Below are 27,393 nucleotides of genomic sequence, written 5' to 3' on the forward strand. Positions count from 1 at the left end.
CCCCAGTGATTTCAGGGAGAAACCAACACCACTCAGTAATCCCTATATAGGAGGAATTACACTCAGAAACATAACACATGGCCAACTGCTTTTGATAACTAATTCCTAATAAGCAGTAATAATTTTGCTATCAATCCTTTAACAGTTATTTGAGGAATAATTAAGATGGTGGCAACACAAGCAAACAGGAATGAGCAATAAAATGTCTACAACAATGTTCTTCATTGCAAGGCCAGGGTGCCATTGGCAAGGGCTGCTAACCTTAAACACAGCTCTCTGTCTTCCGCCAATATATACTCCCCTCTCACCTTCTCCACAGGCTTGAGGCCTGTACCACATCAGGAACTGCAGTTTCATTTTGTTATGGCTATGACACAACATACCTCTCAGAAAGTTTGAGCTGGCAGTGCCAAAGCCCCTGTTCTATTCTTGTGAGGCTATGAAAATACAAAGGAAGTCTGGATATTATAATAACATATTAAGTGACAGCAGATAAAGACCTGAATGGTTCATCCAGTCTGCACAATTGTCACACTCATTATCAATTTATGATTAAATCAGCAATGAATGTGATGTAAAATACATGATCATGGTCTTTCTTTGGCATTTCTGGGACATAGACCATAGAAGTCTGCCCGGCCCTGTCCTTATGTTCCAACTACTGGAGTTGCTGTCAAAGCCCAACCCATGTCATTTGCAGGATATATAGAGTAAAAGTCTGCCCAGCACTGTGTCCTCAGGTTCCAGCCTATCCTACGCTGGATTGCTATATACGGGACAAAGACCATACAAGTCTGCCCAGAACTAGCAGTTCATCATAATCGGAGTTGCTATTTATGCGTCACTCAACACATCCAAACACATTCAGCCATATAAGCATAGATCTTTTTTATACCATTCATTTCCTAATTAGAGATCCTCTGTGATTATCCCGTGTCATTTTGAATTCTGTCTCCATTTTTGTCTCTACCACCTCTCTCAGGAGGGCATTCTAGGCTTTGACCACCCTCTCTGTGAAAAAGAATTACCTGACGTTGCTCCTAAGTCTACCACCCTGCAACCTGAATTTGTGTCCTCTAGTTTTACCATTTCCCCTTCTCTAGAAAAGATTTGTTCCTATATTCATATTTTCAAGTATTTAAGTGTCTGTATCATATCTCCTCATCCCTTCTTTACTCTAGGGTATATATATTCAGGTCTTCCAGGCTCTTCTTATATGTCTTTTGGTGCAAACTCCGTACCGTTTCTGTTGCCTTGCTTTGGACTGCTTCTAGACTTTTTACATCCTTAGCAAGATACAGGCCCGACCTCCAAAACTGAATACAATACTCCAGGTGGGGCCTCACCAATGACTTGTACAGAGGCATCAACACCTCCTTTCTTCTGCTAGTTATACCTCTCTCGATGCAGCCTAGCATCCTTCTGGCATAGCAACATAGTAACGTGGAAGGGCATGATCGAACAGCGTGGGCAAATAGATGGTCGGTCACCTATTTGGCCGGTGAGCAAAGAGCAGTCCCGAACGGACCATCTTTCATTTTGATAATACGGTTGGGGTCGGCCAAATGTCACAGATGGCCTGGTTTGAGATGGCCCATGCCCCACATTCGCTACCCTACCGACACGCCCCCTTGAAGTTTGGCCGGCTCCGTGACGGAAAGCAGTTGGCGCCAGCCAAAATTGGCTTTTGATTATACCGATTTGGCCGGGTTCAGGAGATCACCGGCCATCTCCCGATTTGTGTCGGAAAATGGCCAGCGATCTCCTTCAAAAATAAGCTGGATAGTAAATGATGGCAGATAAAGACCTGCATGGACCATCTAGTCTGCCCATCAAGGCCATTAGAGCCACACTCGTCACTCTGTGCAAGTTCCACTCCTTCATGATTAAACACTGACATCATAAACAGGACAGTCAGCAATTCATCACAATGTCAGCAACAGAAAGGAAGTTATGTATAGTATAATTTTGGAAGTATGCTTTCCAGTTTTGTCTGCAGCATAATCACATTCAATATCAATTCATAATTAATCTAACAATCTAACATTATTATCAACATTTTATATGTTAATTTTAACCTTAAGATGGCATCCCTTTCCCCATTGAAATATACGACATTTACACTCATAGCATATGATTGAATGTAATATAAAATATTTGCACTCCTACCCTAGCCGAGATCATATTTAACCATCTCTCTGACCTCATGTGCACCTTTCTTTAAATTTGTCACCTTACTTTCTAACTCCTCTTACTCTCTTACCTATCTATATGTTCCATCTATGCTTATACCCTACATTGTCAAATAAAATGTTCTATTGTATATTGTGTTGACATTGTAAGTAGTATACTATCCAGCTTATTTTCGAAAGAGGAAGACGCCCATATTTCGACCCAAATCAGGAGATGGGCGTCTTTCTCCCGTGGGCGAACAAATGAGTATAATGGAAAACCGATTTTGGTCATCTTCAACTGCACTCCGTCGCAGGAACAAACAAAGTGGACAGGGGCGTGTCGGAGGCATGGTGAAGGCGGGACTGGGGCGTGGTTATCGGCTAAGGAGAGATGGGCGTCTTTAGCTGATAATCGAAACAAGAAGGGCCTTTTTGACAAGAATTTGGTCCACTTTATTTGGACCCTTCTTTTTCAGGTCCAAGTCCCAAAAAAGTGCCCCAACTGACCAGATGACCACTGGAGGGAATCGGGGATCACCTCCCTTGACTCCCCCAGTGGTCACTAACCCTCTCCCACCAAAAAAAACCCACTTTACAAACTTTTTTTCCCAGCCTGTATGCCAGCCTCAAATACCGTACCCACCTCCATGACAGCAGAATGTGTTCTATCCTCTGACAGCTTTCCCTGGTTCTGATGTGGCTCTCGGGTGAGTGTGACACCTTTTCTGTTATGCGCACTGCAGAGTCACATTAGCAATGCATTGTGGTGGGTGTAGGGTATTGGGCTCCGTGATTGCACTAGCTTGTGTTAAATGCTCACGATGTTGATAGTTGGTAGGCTCTACTCCCATGGTGCTTTTCCCTCTGCTTACTGGGTCAGAGTGTGCCCTGTTTTGTTTCCGGTAGTCCATGAGGTAGTGGCCATTTTTGTAAGCCAGTTTTAGATCCCTTTCATGTGTTACCCCCGTTACTGAAAGTGGGCATGTCACAGCATTCTGCCAGCTCTGACCTACTTATAATCTCAGTACCAGGGAGACTCTTTGCCAGTGGGGCACAACCTCTGATCTGCAGTTAACTGTGAGTAAACGTGCTTATTACAATAAAGGTCGTTTTCGGAGACATTAGTCTTCAGGTGTCAACTGGTATGCCAAGGTTCTGCAGCAGCAACAAGTCCTAGAGGCCTGCATGTATGCAGGTCCCTGGAGCACTTTTAGTGGGTACCGCAGTGCACTTCAGGCAGGCGGACCCAGGCCCATCACCCCTACCTGTAACACTTGTGCTGGTAAATGGGAGGCCTCCAAAACCCACTGTACCCACATGTAGGTGCCCCCATTCACCCCTAAGAGCTATGGTAGTGTTGAACATTTGTGGGTAGTGGGTTTTGGAGGAGGGGGTTGGGGGCTCAGCACCCGTGGTAAGAGAGCTATGCATGTGGGAACTGTTTCTGAAGTTCACCGCACTGACCTCTAGGGTGCCCAGTTTGTGTTCTGGCATGTCAGGGGGGCCAGTGTACTACAAATCCTGGCCCCTCCCACGACCAAATGGCTCGGATTAGGACGTTTTTGAGCGGGCCGGTTTTACTTTCCATTATCGCTAAAAAAAAAAAAGCCAAGCTCAGAAACGAACAAAATCCATGGCATTTGGTCCGTACAAACCGTATTTTCGAAACAAAAAAAAGACGTCCATTTTTTTTTTAATACGGTCTGTCCCTCCTCTTCACGTACCCGTTTTCAGACATAGACGCCCACGGAGATAGGCGTTCGCGTTCGATTATGCCCCTCCACGCCATACTTTGTATTGTTATTTGAATATTTTACTGCTGTAATTGTCTATTGCTCATGTTTTATTCTTACTGTGCATCACCTTGAGTGAATTCCTTCAAAAAAGCGGTAAATAAATCCTAATAAATAAATACTTGATCATGACTTGTCTTTGCCATTTTTGGGACACAGATCATAGAAGTCTGCCTGGCACTAGCCTTACTTTACAACTACTGGAGTTGCTGCCGAAGCCCACTGCAGCTCATCCTGATCTTTGTTGCCATATTTGAGGCACAGACCATAGAAGTGTGCCTGGTACTGACCTTACTTCTCAAATACTGGAGTTGCCATCTAAGCAAAGCTCAGTTTTGTTTTGATTTTATCCACTTTCTATAGAGGGATCATCTGTGTTTATCCCATACATTTTTAAATTATGTCACCATTATTGCCTCCATCAAGAGTATGTCAGGTATCCGCCACTCTCTCCATGAAAAAGTATTTCCTGATATTGTTTCACTGTCTTGAAATCCTCAGATGCTATCATCCCAAGTTTTCACTCTTGAACTGTAATTATCTGCCTCTTGCCCCTTATCACATACATCAGAGGTCCTTAACCTTTTTTGGTTCCTGCATCACTTTAACTGATCCATGAAACCCTTCTACCCCTTTCTGAAACCACTTGTCCACTAGTGATCACCGACAGCTACATATCTCACTAAATATTGGCCACTAATAGTGCTAATTGCTAATGTTGCTAAAATTCCAGTAGTACAGTTATATTACCATATCTGTCTTAATAACTCTAGACAGTTTTAATAAATTGCCTCAGATTTCAAGATCCTTCTTTGCAGTGGCGTAGCAAGGGCGGGGCGGTGGGGGCAGTCCGCCCCGGGTGTCAACGGGTGGGGGGGTGCATCCATCCACCCCACCCCCCCCCGGCACAGCGCCTCCCCCCCCTGACACGGTCCCCACCTGCCTACGAGCTCCATCCATCTGCAGCGCTGCTGTAAAGAAGAAATCGCTTCGTTGGCCCTTCCCTCACTCACTGTGGAAATAGGAAGTTACGTCAGAGGGCGGGGTGGGTCTACGCCGGTGGGGGGGTGTCGTGTTGGTCTGCACCCGGGGGGTGGGTGCAGCGGCAATCCGCCCCGGGTGGCAGCCATCCCCGCTACGCCACTGCTTCTTTGTACCCCATTTGACCTCATCCCACATCCTTGGGGGGTGTGGGCACCACTGGTAAGAACCCTTGTTGTACATCTTCTTTGGATTTCTTTGGATTTCTATACCCAAGTGCATTAGTCTTCTTTGTATTAAAATGTAGCTGCCAGACCTTCTACCATTCTTCTAAATTTTGTAATCACTTCTCATGTTGTCTACGCCCACTGGGGAATCCACTCTGCTCAAACATAAAAAGGCAAACTTTACCTTCTACCCCTTTTGCAGCATCAGTCACAAATATATTAAATATAATTAATCCCAGTAACAATCCATCTGGCACTCTATTTCTCATCTTCTTATTTCATTAAGCTACCCTCTGTTCCCTGTCTAGAAACCATTTCCAATCCATTTCACCATTTGAATCTTAACTTCAGCTCACTCAGCTTACCTTCAGCTCACTCAGCTTTTTCATGAGCCTCTTATAAGGAACCATATCAAAGGCTATGATGAAATCCAAATACTGTATACTAAATTTAGGGGGAATTCATGAAGCAGCATTAGGGAATTCATCCAGCAATGTTAGGACCTTCATGTGGGCATTAGGACCTTAATACCCATTAGGGAAATTAACGCACACTAAATACTAAGAAGCCCATTTTATACCTATGTGCTTCTTAGCATTTAGCATGTGTTAATTCCCTTAGTGCACATTAAGGCCCTATAACTGCTTGATGAATCCCCCCCCCCCCCCCCCCTTAGTGTGTGCATACTCAATTCAATTCTTTGGTCATCCAGTGAAAGAAATCAGTCAAACTGGTTTGGTATGATTTTAGGTTGGTAAAACTATGTTATCTCAGATCTTGTAACCCATTAGATTCTAGGATATTCACTATCCTTTCCTTCAACAGCATCTCCATTAGTTTTCTGACTGCCAAAGTAGGGCTTATTGGCCTGTAGTTTCCCACTTATTCTGTGTCAAATCCTGTCTTCTCCAGTTCCATGAAACATTTTGGTTCCAATGGATTTTGTTAGCCACACATATGAAAACATGAAGAAAGAAAGTCTTCCTCCTCTTGTGCTCCTCTCTGTTTTTGAATTGCTACCTATGTCCCTGTCTACCCATCTTAGAAACACAGGAAAATGTAAGTAGATAAAGACCATATGGGCCATCCAATCTGCCCATTCATGCCATCTACTCTCCCTATCACTTCCTTAGAGACCCTATGTATTTGTCCCAAGCTCTCTTGATTTCAGATACTGTTTTCATTCCACCACTTCCACCAGGAGGCCATTCCATGAATTCACTGCCCTTTCAACGAAGAAGTATTTCCTCAGGTTACTTCTGAGTCTATCCCCTTTCACCTTTGATGTATGCTCCTTCATTCAAGAGCTTCCTTTCAATTAAAAGAGGCTCATCTCCTATGCATTTATGCCACATAAGTATTTAAATACCTCTATCATATCTCTCCTCGCCTGCCTTTCATCCAAAGTATACATATTGAGATCTTTAAGTCTGTCCCCATATGCTTTAAGATGAAGGCTACTGACCATTTTAGTAGCCACCTTTTGGACCAACTCTATCCTGTTTATATCTTTGTGAAGGTTTATATCTTGTTCCTGGCTCTGCCATTGCCTAAATTGTTATCTTGGATAAGTGCTACTCCCCTTTGTATTGTTGCTATTGTCACTTTAATTGCTGATGTCTGGTATGATCTTGTTGCTTTGCTACCTTTTTCTTTCTAATGGGGTGTTTTCTTCTCAAAAGAAAAAAAGCCATTACATTTTTTTTTTGTTTTCCCTTCTAGTATTAATGTCCTAAGCTGTTCATATACGATCACACTCAGAGTTTAAGGCAGCTCTGAAAACTTATTTACTGAGGCAAGCATATGGGATTTTGCTGTGAATTTTTTGGTTCTCTGCTATTTTTCCCCTCAGCCCCTTTCCCCACTTTGTCCTAGTTTTTCTCATCAGTTGATGAAGATGTGATTGTGTACCCTAGCCTGTTGGTGTGTGTTTTCTTTTCTTTTCTATGATTATTGGAGTTCCTTTCCTAGATCTCTTGTATTAATATGAACTCTACTACTAATGTTGTGATATTTTACACCACTATGATGGTACACCCTTAGCGGTATATCAAGAATAAAGCACCTTGACCTTAAAATGATCATGCCAACCTTTGATGTACTCTACTCTCTTTTTAGTTCTTTGGCCTTTTTTATGTCACATTAGATGATTCTGCCAAAAATGAACAGCTGCCCTTCCATTCCTGTTTCTACTGGGATATTTTTTTCATTATGGGAGGAATATTATTCAAGTGATTATTATGATCTGTTTAATGTTCAAATTCTCAAAAGTGGTAGGGGAGAAAGGCCTTGAAGTTAATTTAAGAAAATAAAAAGCTTAAGGTTCACCTAGCATACAATATTCTTGCACTGACCCTATTTAAATGGATAATGAAAAATGTATGGATTACTGTAAAAATATAGTCCCCAAGTTCAACAGACTGGTTTGTTCTAGATTGGGGGAGGAGCCTCCCTCCTTAATTTCTGCCCTGGGTCCCAGTCTGCCTAAAACCAGCCCTGATGCCTACATGTGTCTCATAGTACTTAATCTTTTGCTGTGTTAGACATTCATTAACACCTAACACAGCTTAATAAAAGGGCCCCTTAGTGCCTTGGAATGCTGTAGTTAACATAGCAGATACCTGCTAGTAAGTTTTAAACAAGCTTTATTAAAAACAAATGGAAACTCCATTGTTACACACAAAATTACTTGTCACATTGACTTTAATGGAGTGAAACAATCCAAATTATTCAGAATCCAAAAACAAAACAAATGGATAATTTAACCAATAGAAGTGGAACAAAAAATGTTGCCTTGCATATCACTAATACTCATGGCCTAAAAGCTCAGCCCCTGGGTGCACACATATCACTTCTCACAAAAAGGCAGATAATCATATGTGTAGTACTCAGTGTAAAAGACTACATTGCCCCATCCTGCTGCTAGAGTGATGTATGCAAATTTTATTTTACTCAAAAAAGCCAAATTAACCCAAATTCAAGCAGAATTCTCTTTAAAACTCAGGAAATAATGATGGCCTAATTTCTTCCAAGACAAGAACAATGAAATTATGCACAGTATGACTTTATGCAAAAGAGAAAACCTTACAGGAAAGGAATGTTTAATGTTTAATTAGATTTGATATACCACCTTTCAGTGGGAATAATCAAAGCAGTTTACAACATAATGCTACAAATTTGGAAATGGAAATGAACTACATCATGAATAGGATAGAAGGAAGCTAAGAAAAAAGAACAGCAAAGGAGCAGGAGGGGAGAACAAAACAGCAGTCAATACATGCAGGGGCCAATATTCAGATTGCGGAAGCTAGCCTGGATAACTCATGTGGTCACAACTAAACCCAGATATTCAATGTCGGCTGTTTCGTCTGACCAGATTTCAATATCCAGATTATTTTTGACTGGTTAGAAGGTAACCGGCTATGTTGATATTCAGACTTAACCAGTTATCTTCTAACTGGCCAAAGATATCCCTTATGTTCAAGCATCCAAATATACCCACTAAAGTGGGGCTGAAAATCAGTGGATAGCCGATTATGTAGGCCCATATAACCAGCTGTCTGCTAGCTACAAACCGGTGATAGTCAGCGGGAGATAGCCAGCTATCTCCTGCTGAATATCGCCGGATAGTCGGTTATGGGGTATATAACCGGCTAGGTGCCAATCCTGGCCAGTTAAATGCTTTTGAATATCGGGGGAGGGGGTCACTTACCATCCTGGGCAGCCACTAGAACCCAGAAAAGCTAGAGAGAAAAGCTGCATTTTTAAGGCAGATCTAAACTTTCAATAGGAGGGTTCAGCAAGGAGAGCTTGAAGGAGACAGTTCCAGAGAACTAGAGCAATATAGCATGAGATGGAGGGAATGGAATGACAGTGATCAGATACAGAGTGACGGGTTCTAGAAAAGGCATAGGGAATGATCACTGAAGCCAAATAGGTAGGTATCTCAGTGTGAAGTGCTTTATGGATCAAAGTCAGAATTTTGTAATGGATTCTACAGTAAACTGATAGCCAAGGATGATGCAGCAGAAAAGGAGTGATGTGATCAAATCGTCGAGCATGGGTCAAAACTCTGATGGCCATATTTTGTATAGATTGTAGTCTTTTAAGAAGAGTAGAAGTGAGATCTGCAGATGTAATGTTAAATAGTCAAGACTACTTCCTACTACAGAACACAATAGTGTTAAACATGATGAGTCATCAATGTAACTGCAAATAGACTGAATCTGTTGTAAAGCAGAAAAGCAAGATTTGGAACTCTGATAGCAGAAATGTACACCTAGGTATTTAAATGAGTCAGCCAGAGCAATTGGGGAGTTAATGATGTTAGTGAGAGTTGCAACAGATGGTTGGTAATTCAGGATGCAATAGTATTAGAGGGATTAAGAATGACATGATGTGTATGAAGCTAATTAGAGACCAAGTATAGGCATGAATGAAGATCACAGGTACAAGAAGAATGATATATAATTAGCAGGATATCATCAGCATAGAAGTAATCAGAGATGGAATAAGACTGGATAAGGCTGTCAAGCGGACTATGAAAAATATGCGTTGCCATACTAGGACAGACTGAAGGTCCATCAAGCCCAGTATTCTGTTTTACAACAGAAGCCAAACTAGGTCACAAGTACCTGGCAAGAACCTAAAAGAATAAAACAGATTTTATGCTGCTTATCCTATAAAAATAAGAAGAGGATTTTCTCAAGTCCACTTTAATAATGACTTTTGGACTTTCTATAAGAAAATTATCCATACTTTCTTAAACCTTGCTAACTGCTTTAACTACATTCTCTGTCAACAATTTCCAGAGTTTAATTACACATTGAGTGAAAAAATATTTTCTTCGGTTTGTTTTAAATTTACTACTTAGTAGCTTTAATGCATGCTCCTAGTCCTAGTATTTTTGGAAACGGTAAACAAGTGAGTCACGTCTACCCATTCCACTCTGCTCAGTATTTTATAGACTTCTATGATATCTCCCCTCAATGTCTGTTCTCCAAGTTGAAGAGCCCTAGCCACATTAGCCTTTCCTCATCCTGTTTATCATTTTTGTTGCCCTTCTAATTCCACTATATCTGTTTTTGAGATGCGGTGACCAGAATTCCACACAGACTTTGAGGTGTAGTTGCACAATGGAGTGATACAAGAGCATTATGACATTCTCATTTTTGTTTTCCGTTCCTTTCTAGTGCAGCCCCTTGAGGGACACAACATGTTAACAAGACAGGAGGGAGAGATAGAAAAGAGGAGAGAAACAGAAAAGGCAGAATCTGAAAGGAAGGGCATAAATATATGCATATGGATATAATAGTTTTAAGAAGTTTTCGTTTCAAAAGATGTTTCATGAATATCTGTCAATCTTTTCATAGCCCAATCCAGAAAAGGAAAGGCAATAGATGCCCATAGATCTTAGCAATCAAAGAAGAGAATGGATCTTAGTCAATGTTCAGAAACCACAAAACTTTATTAAAAATAGCCCAATGTGGCTATGTTTCACCTCACAAGAGGCTATGTTAGGGGATTTACTTTACACTGAAAGGCACACATAAAATCAAAATAACTGTTACAAATCATAAAAAGTATCTCTCATATTTATATCAGAAATTGTTACTGTTAAAAACATATGTATCATTTTAATATTCAGATAATAAATAAAACATAATGGTATCAGTATAACTTAAAAACATAATTATCAACCTTAAAAACAGTTTTCAAACAAACAGAATTTTTCTTTTAAAAAAAAGACAACTTTAAAAGGGGCACATACCTACTAAGGTCCCTATGGGCATATACACCTAGCAGTGGTTAGCATCTAGCAGCACTGAATCACTCACTGCAAAAAACACATAATAAAATAAAATACTATCATAACTGTCATAACTATCATAACATATCATAACTGAGCACACCACCCAAACTCTCATCCACTCTCTCATTACCTCTCACCTTGACTACTGCAACCTACTCCTCACTGGCCTCCCACTTAGCCATCTATCCCCCCTTCAGTCCGTTCAGAACTCTGCTGCATGTCTTATCTTCCGCCTGGACCGATATACTCATATCACCCCTCTCCTCAAGTCATTTCACTGGCTTCCGATCAGGTACCGCATACAGTTCAAGCTTCTCCTACTAACCTATAAATGCACTCAATCTACAGCCCCTCCTTACCTCTCTACCCTCATCTCCCCTTACATTCCTACCCGTAACCTCTGCTCTCAAGACACATCCCTCCTTCCAGTACCCTTCTCCACCACCGCCAACTCTAGGCTTCGCCCTTTCTGCCTTGCATCACCCCATGCTTGGAATAAACTCCCTGAGCCCATACTCCAGGCCCCCTCCTTGTCCATCTTCAAATTCTTACTCAAAGCTCACCTCTTCAATGTCGCCTTCGGCACCTAACCACTATACCTCTCTTCAGGAAATCTAGACTGCCCCAACTTGACATTTCGTCCTTTAGATTGTAAGCTCCTTTGAGCAGGGACTGTCCTTCTTTGTTAAACTGTACAGTGCTGCGTAACCCTAGTAGCGCTCTAGAAATGTTAAGTAGTAGTAGTAGTAGTAGTAGTAACTAACCAAAATTCTTATGCAAAGTGGATAGTAATAAAAAATACTAAGATTAGAGTAACCTAACTTACCAGCTGTTGCACAAATTGTTGATAATCAAAGTTTCAAAAAGCAAAGCTTCTCCTCCTTCTAGCACATTAATCACTCAAACTTGTTGCTAGGAAGCTTATATGAGGTGTAACTAAAGGTCAAAGGGTTATTCATACATTTTCTATCTCAATCATATTCAAATAAAACCAAAACTTCCAAAACACCTATTTACATCAATTTATACATCATTAATTACTATCCACATAACTACAAAATTAAAAGGTTAAATAATTACAATATATACCATTTGGGTGTTAATGAAAAAGTGTCTGTAGTCCAATGATATTATTAAGATCTTGAGAAAGCATTGCTATCTAATTCAAACAAAAGAGGGATGTAATAATAAAGATCAAATAATTGCATATAAATGAGGAAATGAAGCCGATGGAATAAAAAGTCCGAGGGACAGCTAAGTTTTTGCTATATCCATCATTTTTAGTTATACAATCTATATAAATATATTTGAAGAATGAAGGACATTATTAGTTAAAATTAAAAAAAACTTTTAAAATATTCAAAAGGATTAATAATAAAGCAAAGAAGGAAGAAATTTTTGACTTGTGATGGTTATAAATCAAATTGCTTTTACTCTGTCAACTGACGAGAATCGATTGACTACTGGTCTGTTCCTCCATTAATTAATAGTAGTACTTAATCAGTAATTTCCAGCACAAATAGTTAACATAGCCTGTCATTGAAGGTAGTGATATAAACAAAGTGTGAATTTACGAAATATGTTAGCACCGTCAACATTTGTAAAGGGATATTTTCCATGTGGTAAATGCTCAGTGTGCTGTGTCAATAAGAAAATAAAATAATTGAAACATCCTGTAACAGGAAAAAATATGTATTACATAATTTCTCAAACTGAACGACAGAAAAGGTTATTTATGCATGCATATGCCTCTGTGAGCTTATAGATAGATAGATAGATAGATAGATAGATAGATAGATAGATAGATAGATAGATAGGGAAAACAAAGGTTTGTTTTTTTTAATAGGTCAGGGTAGAAATCAGCTGGTGGTAAACACTGAGGGCTCCCACGCTAACCCAGCGATAACTGGGCAGTATGCAGTGCTGCTCGATTAGCACCGTATAAGCACTGGTGCTACAAAAATAGGTAATATTTTTGTAGCACCAGAAATGGCATGTGCTGCACTGCTGCATGCCAACCCTTTAGTAAAAGGTCCCCTTAGTTTGCTAGAAAGAGGAGCAGCTTTGTTTTTTGAAACTTTATCAAGCATTTTGTGTAACAGTTGGTAAGTTAGGTTACTTCAATCTTGGTATTTTTTATTACTATTCACTTTGGATAAGGGTTAGTTATGATAGTATTTTTATGTGCTTGTTTTTTTTAGAGAGTGATTCAGTGCCGCCTGATGATAACTACTACTAAGTAGATGTGCCCATAGGGACCCTAGTAGGTATGTGCCCCTTTTAAAGCTGTCTATTTTTAGAAAAAAATTCTGTGTGTTTGAATGTTGTTTTTAAGATTGATAATTATGTTTTAAGCTGTACTAATACTAGTATGTTTTATTTATCTGAATATTAAAATGATATATATGTTTTAACAGTAACTAATTTGTGATATAAATATGAAAGATACTTTTTATGATTTGTAATATTTATTTTTGATTGTATGTGTGACTTTCAATGTAAAGTAAATCCCCTAACACAGCCTCTTGGGAGGCAAAACGTGACCACATTGAGTTATTTTTAATAAAGTTTTGTGGTTTCTGAACATTGACTGAGATCCACTCTCTTCTTTGATTGCTGTGATCTACGGACCTCTATTGCCTCTCCTTTTCTATTATTTGATTAATCTTTTCATAAAACTGCAAGACAATTCATGAAGAGATTAATCAGATAATATCACCATTAAAAAATTGTCAATTCTGCAGCAGTTCACTAATAAATAAAAAATAAATAAAATAGAGTTTTATGAACTTTGCTATGCCCAGCCACCTACCTTTGATCAAGTGAGAACTACCACTGATGACAACTCACTCACAGGCATATGAGTAGGCCCCCAAACCCTTGCTTTGTTAGTTATTGCTTCCTTTCATTTTAGTGCTCAAGCAGCTACCCAGCATTCTCATCTTCTGCTCCAGCTATTCAATCCCTGAGTCCATTGTGTCTCCTACCTTTCTTGTAGGCTACATGATTGGTCTCTACATTCTCTACCTGCATGAGTCCCTCCTTCTGATTCGTACTGCCCTTAGTGATAGTTCCCCCAAGCTCTGTTCCCAGTGATGTCATCACATGTCCCAATCTCCACACCTGCCTCCTACATCCATATTACCACCACTCCCGACATAGATCCAATAGAATTTACTGCATGTATAATGTCACCCCTAGTAAAGGTTCCCCTGCAAAAGGAATTTCACCACTCCAGACATCAATGTTCCATACCAAGAAGCCTTTCCTTCTCCCTGATCACTGGCTGGTCCTCCATCCGCAATACCTCACATAAGACTAGAGTGTCCCACTCTCCCATTTACCCCCTCTGAGACAAGTTACTCAGGTCCTGAAGAGCACATAATGATGCTGACTTGACTGCTTGTTCCTTGGGACTGATATTACCTCTTATTGTTCTCATAATTCCAGTAAGATGCTGGTTAAACATGGGATGAAAAAGAGGCGCCTAACCTACTTATTCCTTCTTTACATATATCTGCAAAATTGGCACCCAGCACCCATGATCCTCTGTGGATTAATCAACCTGCAAATCTGATTTAAGGACCAATCAGATTTTAAATTCAGTTGCGTATGAGGCAAGCCCTTCACAAGACTCTCCCCAACTGACATTCAACCAACCATGTCTAGTTCCTTCATCCACAGGAAAAGGGCTAGGCTAGGCATATAGCCTAATTGTCCTCCTTAGGGAGAAAAGTAAAGTTTAATAAGGATAATTGCTTTAGTCAATAATGTAACATTGTACTACATGTGGATTTAGAGATGTTTTAGGGATTTTTTTCACAAATTCATATGATCACCATTTGAGTTTTTATAATTCAAACCCAATATTTATCTTTACTATACAGCACATCTGTGCTATCGGCCAAGGCAGGTAACATGGATCCTTGTGTATACCCACAATCCTGAGGTGCCACAGGGCACAATGTGAACCCCAATCAGTATCCCAGTCAAAACTTCTTAACACAAGACTCCATGGAAAGTATCCCCCCCCTCCCACATACACACATTAAACCTCCCTGTTAAAGCCTCCCCCTCCCCAACATTGAAGCCTACCAAGATCAAGAACATTCCTGTAGGCAAATGCCTCAAAGTTCATGCCCTTCCAAAGAAATATCCCTCAAATCAAACCCTCCCCATGCCCTGATCTTCCTCTTGATCCCCTTGAGACTCACCCAAGTGCTTCTCCAGTAGTCTAGTGCAGTGTTTCCCAAGTTGGTCCTGGAGTACCCCCTTGCCAGTCAAAATATCCACAATGAATATGCATGAGATTTATTTCCATAAACTGCTTCCATCTTATGCAAATCTCTTTCATGTATATTCATTGTGGATATCCTGAAAACCTGAATGGCAAGTGGGTACACTAGGACCGACTTGGGAAACTCTGATCTAGTGGGCCTTGGGAGTAGTAGTTTCCCTCCAGTCCTGCACTGGCACTACTCTGGATTCAAAATGTTGCATTTGACCCCTAGTGGTAGTCTCACAGCACTACCTCTAGGGGTTAATGTACAATATAAGGGGGATCACTCCATATAGGCAGAATGAAGTGGTATTGACTGCTGCTGCTGCACCATCAGCTACATGCTAAACCCAAACTAGAAGCTCAAGCACAGTTTAATAAATATCTCCCTTGAGGCAGAAATGTTTTATTCAAAGTAGTAAGTTCTGATGCAGTCTTTATATGCTGTGATACTTTTTAAAGAACAAACTTACTTTCAAACTCTTCTTACTCTCTTACCTATCTATATGTTCCATCCTTGCTTATACCCTACACTGTCAATTAAAATGTTATTTTACATACTGTGTTGGCATTGTAAATATTGTACTATGCCACACTTTGTATTGTTAGTTGAATGTTTTTACTGCTGTAATTGTCTATTGCTCATGTTTAATTTATTCTTATTCTACACCACCTTCATTGAATTTCTTCAAAAAGGCGGTAAACAAATCCTAATAAATAAATAATAAATAATACACAAAAATGTTACTTAACAACACGGGGTTTTGAGATCTCACAGGACTCTTCTTCAGAAGTTACTTACTAGTTAAAATGTGTCTTATTTTCTTTAAGCAATATTAAATAGTTTGCAATTTACCTGATAAATGCCAGCGATATAACATAATCAGTATTCACAGTTATCATCCAGTCACAGTCTCTGCTATGTGGATATGGATGAGGAAAATTTGGTGAGAGAATAAAACCTGAAGAACCAGTCAAGTTGCCTCCACAGGGTGCTGCAATAGAAAAAAAAAATAAAGCAACTGCCATCAATCTACTTAATGTTTAAATAAAGAAGTTCCAGTGATTAAGAGGTGTTGAGTAAATTAGGGGCTCTTTTACAAAAGGGCACTAGGCAGATATTGCATGAATTAGCATATGGTAACTGTTAGTGCATGGCCATGGTATTATGCTTATATTACAGCATGCACTAATTCTATAACCTGCTATGTGGTGGGGTATGGGCACACTATCACTAATACAGACACTGTGGAAAAACTTGTAGCTTAGTGGTTAGTGCAGTGGACTTTGATCTTGGTGAACTGGGTTTGATTCCCACTACAACTCCTTATGACACAAGTCACTTAACCCTCCATTACCCCAAGTACAAATAAGTACCTGAATATACTATGTAAATCGCTTTGAATGTAGTTGCAAAACTACAGAGAGGTGGTATATCAAGTCCCTTTCCACCAATAGGAGGTAGTAAGTTTATCTGCACTTACTACATGATAAAGGTGTGTTCTATGCAATAAGATAACAATTTTATAAAGGGCATTAAAAGTTAAGACGCTCAAAATGTAGGCATTAAGCTAGTATTCTATAATAATAATAATAATAATAATAATTATTATTTATTGTATTTGTATCCCACATTTTCCCACCTATTTGCAGGCTCAATGTGGCTTACAGAGTTTTGTTATGACATAGTCATTCTAGGATATCAGATACAATTAGTAATGTACAAAGATTAAGTAAGGGAGGAGAGAAGGAAGGTGTTAGGCAGGATAGTTAAGAAGTGTGTTTTAATAACTGAGTAGATTGCTGCGGTGGTTTTGTAGGTTATGGGTTCTCTTTGTAGGCCTTGTTGAAGATAATGGCAAATTTGCCTCATTGTTATAGAATACTAGGTTATGTCAGCAATTAGATGTCTAAATTTAGGCACAATTAATTATACTTGCTCTATGGCAGGTGTAAATGGATGCACCTAAATGCAGAAGTTAGATGCCTAACTCACAGTATTCAATAAAGCATGCACTTAAAGAGTCAGAATGCCCATGACCCACCCATGTTCCTCCCATGGGAACAGCCCTTTACAGTTATGAGCTAGAACACTTAGGGCCCTATTTACTAAGGTGCACTAGCATTTTTAGCGCATGCTAAATGCTAGTCATCCATATGGGTGAGCTAGCAGTTAGCATTTGCTAATCATTAGCACACGCTAAAAACGCTAGCCTGCACTTGGCGCAGCTTAGTAAACAGGGCCCCTAGGTGTCAAGATATACAATAGTGCCTAAGTGTACATCTTTGACACCTAACTGCTATTTCACTCCCATTTTGGCACTTAACTTTTGCATTTACCACATGGCAAGTGCAAAATTATCTACGGCGTAGTCCCAGGATACATGACAGACCTCATAGATCTACCTACCAGAAACAGAATCGGATCATCACGATCATACCTAAACCTACATTACCCAAATTGCAAAGGACTAAAATACAAAATAACTTATGCATCCAGCTTCTCCTACCTAAGCGCACAACTATGGAATGGACTACCAAAAGCTGTGAAAACAATCTATGACCATCTAAACTTGAGGAAATCACTAAAAACCACCCTCTTCAAAAAGGCTTACCTCACTGATCCAATGTAAATCCCCACACCCAGCAGCACAACATAACTAATGATCGTACTGGATAATATACAATCTTCATCCCTTCCATCATCACGGTGCCTCATACACAACTACCTCACTTTGACTACAATATAACCTGTATTTGACTGGCGAACGCCTTTACGGTACTATGTAAGCCACATTGATCCTGCAAATAGGTGGGAAAATGTGGGGTACAAACATAACATATAAATAAATAAAACTTTACTGCACTTTAATAAAATGGTCCCTTAGTTGAAATTCAGAGCCTATCAAATATTGCAGTTGTTTAACAATTCAAAGTTAAACTCAACCAAGCCAAATTTCAGCCTGATTGAGTTCAAATACATGGGGGCCCTTTTAATAAGCCGCTTAGGCACATATACGTGTCCTACGCACATCATTTTGGAGCTACCGCCCAGCTACCATGTGGCCTAGATGGTAATTTTATTTTTTACACAAGTGCACTATGCGCACCGGAAAATAATTTTATAGACGATTACCGCACAGTTATCGCGTGAGACCTTACCGCTAAGTCAATGGGTGGCAGTAAGGTCTCAGACCCAAAATGGACACGTGCCAATTTTTATTTTGCTGCATGTCCATTTTTGGCAATAGAAAAAAAAAATAAAGCAACTGCCATCAATCTACTTAATGTTTAAATAAAGAAGTTCCAGTGATTAAGAGGTGTTGAGTAAATTAGGGGCTCTTTTACAAAAGGGCACTAGGCAGATATTGCATGAATTAGCATATGGTAACTGTTAGTGCATGGCCATGGTATTATGCTTATATTACAGCATGCACTAATTCTATAACCTGCTATGTGGTGGGGTATGGGCACACTATCACTAATACAGACACTGTGGAAAAACTTGTAGCTTAGTGGTTAGTGCAGTGGACTTTGATCTTGGTGAACTGGGTTTGATTCCCACTACAACTCCTTATGACACAAGTCACTTAACCCTCCATTACCCCAAGTACAAATAAGTACCTGAATATACTATGTAAATCGCTTTGAATGTAGTTGCAAAACTACAGAGAGGTGGTATATCAAGTCCCTTTCCACCAATAGGAGGTAGTAAGTTTATCTGCACTTACTACATGATAAAGGTGTGTTCTATGCAATAAGATAACAATTTTATAAAGGGCATTAAAAGTTAAGACGCTCAAAATGTAGGCATTAAGCTAGTATTCTATAATAATAATAATAATAATAATTATTATTATTTATTGTATTTGTATCCCACATTTTCCCACCTATTTGCAGGCTCAATGTGGCTTACAGAGTTTTGTTATGACATAGTCATTCTAGGATATCAGATACAATTAGTAATGTACAAAGATTAAGTAAGGGAGGAGAGAAGGAAGGTGTTAGGCAGGATAGTTAAGAAGTGTGTTTTAATAACTGAGTAGATTGCTGCGGTGGTTTTGTAGGTTATGGGTTCTCTTTGTAGGCCTTGTTGAAGATAATGGCAAATTTGCCTCATTGTTATAGAATACTAGGTTATGTCAGCAATTAGATGTCTAAATTTAGGCACAATTAATTATACTTGCTCTATGGCAGGTGTAAATGGATGCACCTAAATGCCTCATACACAACTACCTCACTTTGACTACAATATAACCTGTATTTGACTGGCGAACGCCTTTACGGTACTATGTAAGCCACATTGATCCTGCAAATAGGTGGGAAAATGTGGGGTACAAACATAACATATAAATAAATAAAACTTTACTGCACTTTAATAAAATGGTCCCTTAGTTGAAATTCAGAGCCTATCAAATATTGCAGTTGTTTAACAATTCAAAGTTAAACTCAACCAAGCCAAATTTCAGCCTGATTGAGTTCAAATACATGGGGGCCCTTTTAATAAGCCGCTTAGGCACATATACGTGTCCTACGCACATCATTTTGGAGCTACCGCCCAGCTACCATGTGGCCTAGATGGTAATTTTATTTTTTACACAAGTGCACTATGCGCACCGGAAAATAATTTTATAGACGATTACCGCACAGTTATCGCGTGAGACCTTACCGCTAAGTCAATGGGTGGCAGTAAGGTCTCAGACCCAAAATGGACACGTGCCAATTTTTATTTTGCTGCATGTCCATTTTTGGCAAAAATTTTAAAAAGGCCTTTTTTACAGGGACACTGAAAAATGGACATGCCTACACTAACGCAGCCCATTTTTCAGTGTACCTTAGTAAAAGGACCCCATAATATGTTAAAAATGTCCAATATCCTTTGGGAAAGTCAATATACATAGGGGCCCTTTTACTAAGCTGTGTAAGCGTCTACATGCCCAACACGTGCCAAAATGGAGTTACCACCTGGCTGCTACATGGCTCTTGTAGTAATTTCATTTTTCGCACACATCCAATTCACAGAGCAGGAAAATAATTTTTATTTTCGAACACGTGCATCGGAGGCGTGCCAAGTGGCATTTGACATGCATAGGTCATTACCACCCGGTTACCGTGTAAGACTTTATTGCTAGGTCAATGGCTGGCGGAAAGATCGCAGACCCAAAATGGACGCACAAAAATTTTGATTTAGCTGCAAATAAAAAAAACCTGCCTTTTTTATAAACTCGCTGAAAAATGGATCAGCGTGCGCCCAAAACTCGCACCTATACTACCGCAAGCCATTTTTCAGTGCACCTTAGTAAAAAGACCCTATAGTTACATAAATATTTATTTATTTATAGCATTTTTATCCCACATTTTCCAACCCACGGGCAGGCTCAATGTGGCTTACAACAGTCTCCAAAACATACATACAAATAAATATATGATCTTTACTTTTAAAATTATTACTGAAAGATATTTGCTTGAGGTCACATGACATGGTATATATTGAGATTTTAAATCAATAATACACTTTCAACTATTCCTTTTTCATTGATTTCTGGACTTTGAACTAAAGCTTAACATGTACACTAAAGACATTTGGGTCTTGTTTACTAAGGTGTGCTGGCGTTTTTAGCGCACACTAGAATTAGCGCACGCTAAATGCTAGAGACACCGATATATTCCTATGGGTGTCTTTAGCATTAGTGCATTATAATTTTTAGTGTGCACTACAATGGTAGCACACCTATTGCGTGGCTTAGTAAACATGGCTCTTATTGTATAATGGATAGCTTGTTTTTCATTAGTGCTCAAGTGTGTATGTTAATATGGTCCCTCAAGATTTTTTCACATATATGCTCAAATTAGCACGTACTTCCCCATTAAAATTTCTTATAACCTACCTTCCCTTGGTGTGTCCTGTGAACCTCACAGCTGGACTATTAGACTCCATCACTCTAATATCCTCCCCTTGCAATGGCCTTAACATCATGAAGTTGTTCAGTTTTGTGTAACTATGGCCAGTGCTGGGCAGACTTCTATGGCAGGACAGAACAGGATGAGTTGGAGTGGGTTTTGACAGCAACTCCAGTAGCTAGGATGTGAGGCCAGTGTCCAAAATATGGCAAAAAAAAAATCAGGATCAATTGAATACTTTGCTGGAGTAATCCTCTTTCACTGCTATCCCACTATCATTCAGGGTACCTCAGGGCTCTGTCTTAGGGCCTCTTTTTTTCTCTCTCTCTATACTAATTCCCTTGGTGCTGTAATCTCTTCCCAAGGTTTTGAGTATCATCTTTATGCTGATGACTCTCAGATCTACCTCTCCACACCAGAAATTTCAGCAGGAATACAGGCTTAAGTCTCAGCTTGTGTGGCATTGCTGTCTGGATGTCTCGCCACTATCTGAAATTAAACATGGCCAAGACTGAATGTCTTATCCTTCCTCCTCAACCCAAATCATCTCTTCCCCCATTCTATATATCTGTGGATAACACTCCTTCTTTCTCTACACATATCCAACAGTCTGCTAAAACCTGTTATTTCCTTCTCTATAACATCACCAAAATATGTCCCGTATCACCTCATGCTTAGATAACTGCATCTTGCTTCTCACAGGTCTCCCACTAAACCATCTCTCTCTCTCTCTTTCTCTTTCAATCTGTTCAAAATTCTGCTGCACAAATTATCGTCAACCAGGGTTGCTACACCCACATAACCTCTCTCTTCAAGCCACTTTACTGGCTCCCTATCTGTTTTTTTTATACAGTTCCAACTCCTTTTACTGCCTTATAAATGCATTCATTCTGCAGCTCCTCAGTTTCTCTGTACACCCCTCCGTGGGAACTCCAATCATCAAGTATGTCTTTGTTATCTTGCTGCACTGTATGCCTAGAATAGACTTCCTAAGTCGGTATGTCAAGCTCCGTTTCTCGCCGTATTCAAATCTAGGCTAAAAGCACACCTTTTTCAGCCTGCTTTTAACTCATAACCCTTATTCACTTGTTCAGTGTTCATATCTATTTTAATTGTTTCCAGACTAAATACTCCCTAATCCATTATTTGTCCTGTATGTCTGTCTTGTATAGATTGTAAACTCTGCTGAGGAGAGAATGTCTCATACAATTTTTGTGTACAGCGCTAGTACATCTAGAAGCACTATAGAAATTATAAGTAATAGTAGCTGTAGAAGTAGTAATCATGAATTGATAATGAATGTGACTGTTGAGCAGACTAGATGGACCATTCAGGTCTTTATCTGCCATCATTTACTATGTTTCAATGGTGCTATAGGCTATCAAGAGTCAACTCAAATAACCTGGTAGTACCATCTTCCTCCCAATGGTAGACGGAAGGAGGAACAATGAGATCAGTCAGAGCACAATAGAAGGCTAGTCCACGCATTAGGCCTGACTAGGGCACAGATCCTCATTACAAGGGATGTCAGCATAATCAAGTATGACATCTGACAACTTAGATTCTTTTGAGGTTACAGTGCCTTTTGTTAGGCTCTGTCAAAATTTAAGGGCACTTCTCTACTAAAATATAAATTTAAAACAATATATACAGTAGAGGATATCAAAAAGTACAAAATGTTACAGCAGGTTGTAACGGGTAAGTCTCATATGTGCTCAACGGCTGATGTCACTTCACTCCCTCGGTGAACCTCTTGCTGTGTACATATTATAATCATCGACTTTTACCCCCAACCTACCAATACTTGAATTTTTCACTCTTTATTCATAACATTATATATAAAAGTTAAGGCGATGTGTTACTTATCTTGTCTTATTTTCAAACAGGTGTGCTCACAAACCCCGACAGGTAGCCTGTTTCGCAATACTTGCTTTGTCAAGGGGGAGCCCTTCACCACATGTTTGATCGTAACACCTCTGGTTTTCTTAAGAAAGCAAGTATTGCGAAACAGGCTACCTGTCGGGGTTTGTGAGCACACCTGTTTGAAAATAAGACAAGATAAGTAACACATCGCCTTAACTTTTATATATAATGTTATGAATAAAGAGTGAAAAATTCAAGTATTGGTAGGTTGGGGGTAAAAGTCGATGATTATAATATGTACACGGCAAGAGGTTCACCGAGGGAGTGAAGTGACACCAGCCGTTGAGCACATATGAGACTTACCCGTTACAACCTGTTGTAACATTTTGTACTTTTTGATATCCTCTACTGTATATATTGTTTTGTTAGGCTCAGCATTAAAAACAGCATCCAAAGGCAGCACTGTGTTTGAGCTTTCAAGGTTATATAGTTCCTTTTCCCAGATGTCATGTTTAGACCCAGTATACTGTAGATATCAGAATTGAATAGCTAACTCACATAAAAGCAAGTCTGCTAGCTAAAAATCCAATTCAGTTAATTATCAAAAAAATGAATGCCTTTTTTTCCAAATTAGGATATACTGTATCTATAAACTGAAAATTGAAAAAATAACCGAGCCAGAATGAAATGAATCAAAACCAGTTGATTCATCCTTCCTTAATATAAAAATGTCCAGCAGCTAGCAATGGTATGAAATGATGTGCACGCTGATGTAGTGATCCATTGGTGAAGGATTTGCTAAGATTAAATCAGTAAAATCTGAATCCCTTATATTAGACAATTACCACACAGTTCATGCATACTTTATATAATATATATCAACGGTTCTCAACTCAATCCTTGGGGTACACCCTGCCAGTCATGTTTTCAAGATATCCGAGATCAATATGCATTACAAAGTTCCACATCCCAAGGAGGCAGTGCAGGTGCAAATCTCTCTCACACATATTGATCATGGTTTATCTGTAAGTGGCTGCATGTGCCTCAAGCACTAAGTTGAGAACTACTGAAATAAATTATTCTCCAATTTAGAATTGGCTACAAATAGGAAAAGGAAAAGGAAATGGAATGGGATTTGATTTGCCACTTTTCTGTGGTTACAATCAAAGGGACCCTTTTACTGAACCACGTAAGCGTCTACGCATGCCAAAATGGAGTTACTGCCCGACTACCACGTGGTTCTTGTGATAATTTCATTTTTGGTGCACGTCTGATTGCGTTGCCAAAAAATAATTTTTATTTTCAGACACGCGTAACGGATGCGCACCAAGTGGCATTTGACTCACATAGGTCATTACTGCATGGTTATTGCGTAAGACTTTACCACTAGGTCAATGGCTGGCGGTAAGGTCACAGACCCAAAATGGATATGCGGCAGTTTTGATTTTGCCACATGTCCATTTTTGACAAAAGCTTTAAAAATTCCTTTTTTACAGGTGCGCTGAAAAATGGATTGGCCTGCACCCAAAACCCACACCTACAGTACCGCAAGCCATTTTTCAGCGCATTTTAGTGAAAGGACCCCAAAGTGGATTACATATTATACACAGGTAATTATTATGTACCTGGGACAATGGACGGTTAAGTAACTTGCCCAGAGTCACAAGGAGCTGCAGTGAAAATTGAACCTAATTCCCCTGGTTCTCAAGCCACTGCACTAACCATTAGGCTAGTCCTCCACTTTGTTAATACCATACATTCAGGGGCCCTTTTAATAAATGATCAGCATGCGGAAACAGGCTTGCCATGCACCAATCCAGAACTACCACAGGAGCCCTGCAGTAGTTCCCACCCCCAACACAAGCCATTTCCAGTGCTACAAAAATACTTTAGATTTTGTAGCGCTAGTGCTTACCCGGCAGTAATTGGGCAGAATCGCATGCTGCCCAGTTACCGCCGGGTTAGCATGGGAGACCTTACCGCCACCTCAGTGGGTGGTGGTAAGTGCTTCTCCCCAAAATGGCTGCACAGCAAGCGGTTCACTTACTACATGGCTATTTCTTTTCCCCCAAAAAGACAGCCTTTTACCCGCTGCGGTAATTAGAAAAGATGCACATTTCCAAAAATATTAAACTTCTATGAGCTGCATGTCCCTCTTTCCCTCCAATCCATGAGCAGCATGATCCTCTCTCCTCTTCATCCCTTTCTATCCATGTGCTGCATTTCCCTCTTTTGTCTCCCCAGTCCTTCCCTTCCCTCCATGTACAGCATGTCTCCCTCTTTTCTCCTTTCCCTTCCATCCATGTTCAACTTGTCCCCTTCTTTCCCTCTCATGCATGTGCAGCATATCAATCCCCCTTCCCTCCCCTCCATGTGCAGTATACCAAACCCCCTCCCCCTCCCCTCCCCTGGCCTACCTTACAGTCCTATGGTCTAGGGACATCTTCACGGCAGGAAAACACCTTATGGAAGGCGGTGCTATCCTGCTGAGTTAGAGGGGTGGGGCTCAGGTAGGGAGGTGGTTAAATGCCCAGGGGCAGAGCAGTTTGGGAAGGCCCCAAAGGAGAAGACCTCCAGGAGAGAGACCCTAAGTGAAGAGGTCTCTAGAAGGGATCCCCCAAGGGAGGTGGTCTGCAGGAGACAGGTCCTGAGGCAATAGATCTCCAAGAGAATAGCGAGAGATGCCCAAGTCAAGAAGCCTCTAGGGTGCAGTCCTGAGACAGGAACTCCCAACAATGATACAGAGAGAGAGAGAGAGAGAGAGAGAAAGAGAGAGAGAGAGAAGGCTACAGTACATGAGGGAAATGCCTTGGAAGAGGAATAGCCTAAGTCATTTCTCTGAGGTACAAACTGTAAGTAGACAAGTCAGCCTCAAAGAATCGATTATACATGGACAGAAGACTGACGGATATTCCTAAACTATATGAATTAGATGTGTGTCCAGAAGGGACCTGACGTGGCATTAGCTACCAGAATGTTTGGACCTGGCTTGGAGCCAGCTCCGTAAAGAATATTGACTGGGACTGAATTGAGAGAGAGACAGACAGACAGACAGAGATAGACAGAGACATACTCTACTTAAAAGGACTAAGCCTGGGAAGTAACAGAGCTGACAACAACCCCTTTTTTTGTACATAAATAAAGTACTTTTGACTTTTACCTGCAACCTGTGTGTGACTCTGCCACATCTATGTGAGGTCCCACAGCCAGCTGCTAACCATACTGACACACATACATAGAGGGGCATAATCGAACACGAACACCCATCTCCATGGGCGTCTATGTCCGAGAACGAGTACATGAAGGGGCGGGACAGACTGTATTTTAAAAAAAAAAAATGGCGTCCATCTTTTTTTTCGATAATACGGTTTATGCCGGGCAAATGCATCTGATCTGTGCGGATTTGAGCTGGGTGGTTTCATTTTTCAGCGATAATGGAAACCGAAGGCGCCCAGCTCAAAAACGAACAAATCCAAGGCATTGGCAATTGGGAGGGGCCAGGATTCGTAGTGCACTGGTCCCCCTCACATGCCAGGACACCAATCGGGCACCCTATGGGGCAATTGTAACAATCTCCCAAGTCCATAGCTCCCATCCCTTGGGTGCTAAGCCCCTCAAATCCCCCCCCCCCAAAAAAAAAACCCACTGCCCACAACTCTACATCATTACCATAGCCCTTATGGCTGAAGGGGGCCACCCACATGTGGGTACAGTGGGTTTGGGGGGTGGTTTGGAGGGCTCCCATTTACCACCACAAGTGTATCAGGTAGGGGGGATGGGCCTGGGTGCACCTGCCTGAAGTCCACTGCACCCAGTAACAACTGCTCCAGGGATCTGCATGCTGCTGTCATGGAGCTGGGTATGACATTTCAGGCTGGCATACAGGCTGGCAAAAAAAGTTTTTAAAGTTCTTTTTTTTTGGTGGGAGGGGGTTAGTGACCACTGGGGGAGTCAGGAGTGGTCATCCCCGATTCCCTCCGGTGGTCATCTGGTCATTTAGGGCACTTTTTTGGGACTTGTTCATGAAAAAAAGGGTAAATAAAATGACCCAAATTTGCGCTAAAAATGCCTTTCTTTTTTCGATTATTGGCCGAAGGCGCCCATCTCTCCTCAGCCGATAACCACGCCCCAGTGCCGCCTTCACCACCCCTCCGAGACGCCCAAAATTGGCTTTCAATTATACCAATTTGGGCGCCTTTGTGAGATGGGCGCCCATCTCCCGATTTGAGTCGTAATATGGGCACCCAACACTTTCGAAAATAAGGCTGATAGACATCTAAGGGGTATGTCTACTGCAGATCATTTAGCACATGTGAAAATGCTTACTGAGAAGAACGTTAAAGGGTTTTTAGTCAACTTGTTT

General features: G+C 40.5%; 1 protein-coding gene across 1 annotated transcript in view; it reads right to left on the reverse strand.

Moving 5' to 3' along the window:
- The window catches only part of CSMD3 (CUB and Sushi multiple domains 3), a 2,043,988-nt gene that overhangs the window by 717,062 nt on the left and 1,299,533 nt on the right, over positions 1 to 27,393 (reverse strand). Inside the window, exon 29 of the mRNA XM_030189879.1 lies at positions 16,123 to 16,261. Within this exon, the coding sequence (XP_030045739.1) occupies positions 16,123 to 16,261 (139 nt within the window). The remainder of the gene's footprint in view (positions 1 to 16,122; positions 16,262 to 27,393) is intronic.

The sequence above is a fragment of the Microcaecilia unicolor genome, chromosome 1 (assembly GCF_901765095.1).
Source record: "Microcaecilia unicolor chromosome 1, aMicUni1.1, whole genome shotgun sequence".
NCBI lineage: Eukaryota > Metazoa > Chordata > Amphibia > Gymnophiona > Siphonopidae > Microcaecilia > Microcaecilia unicolor.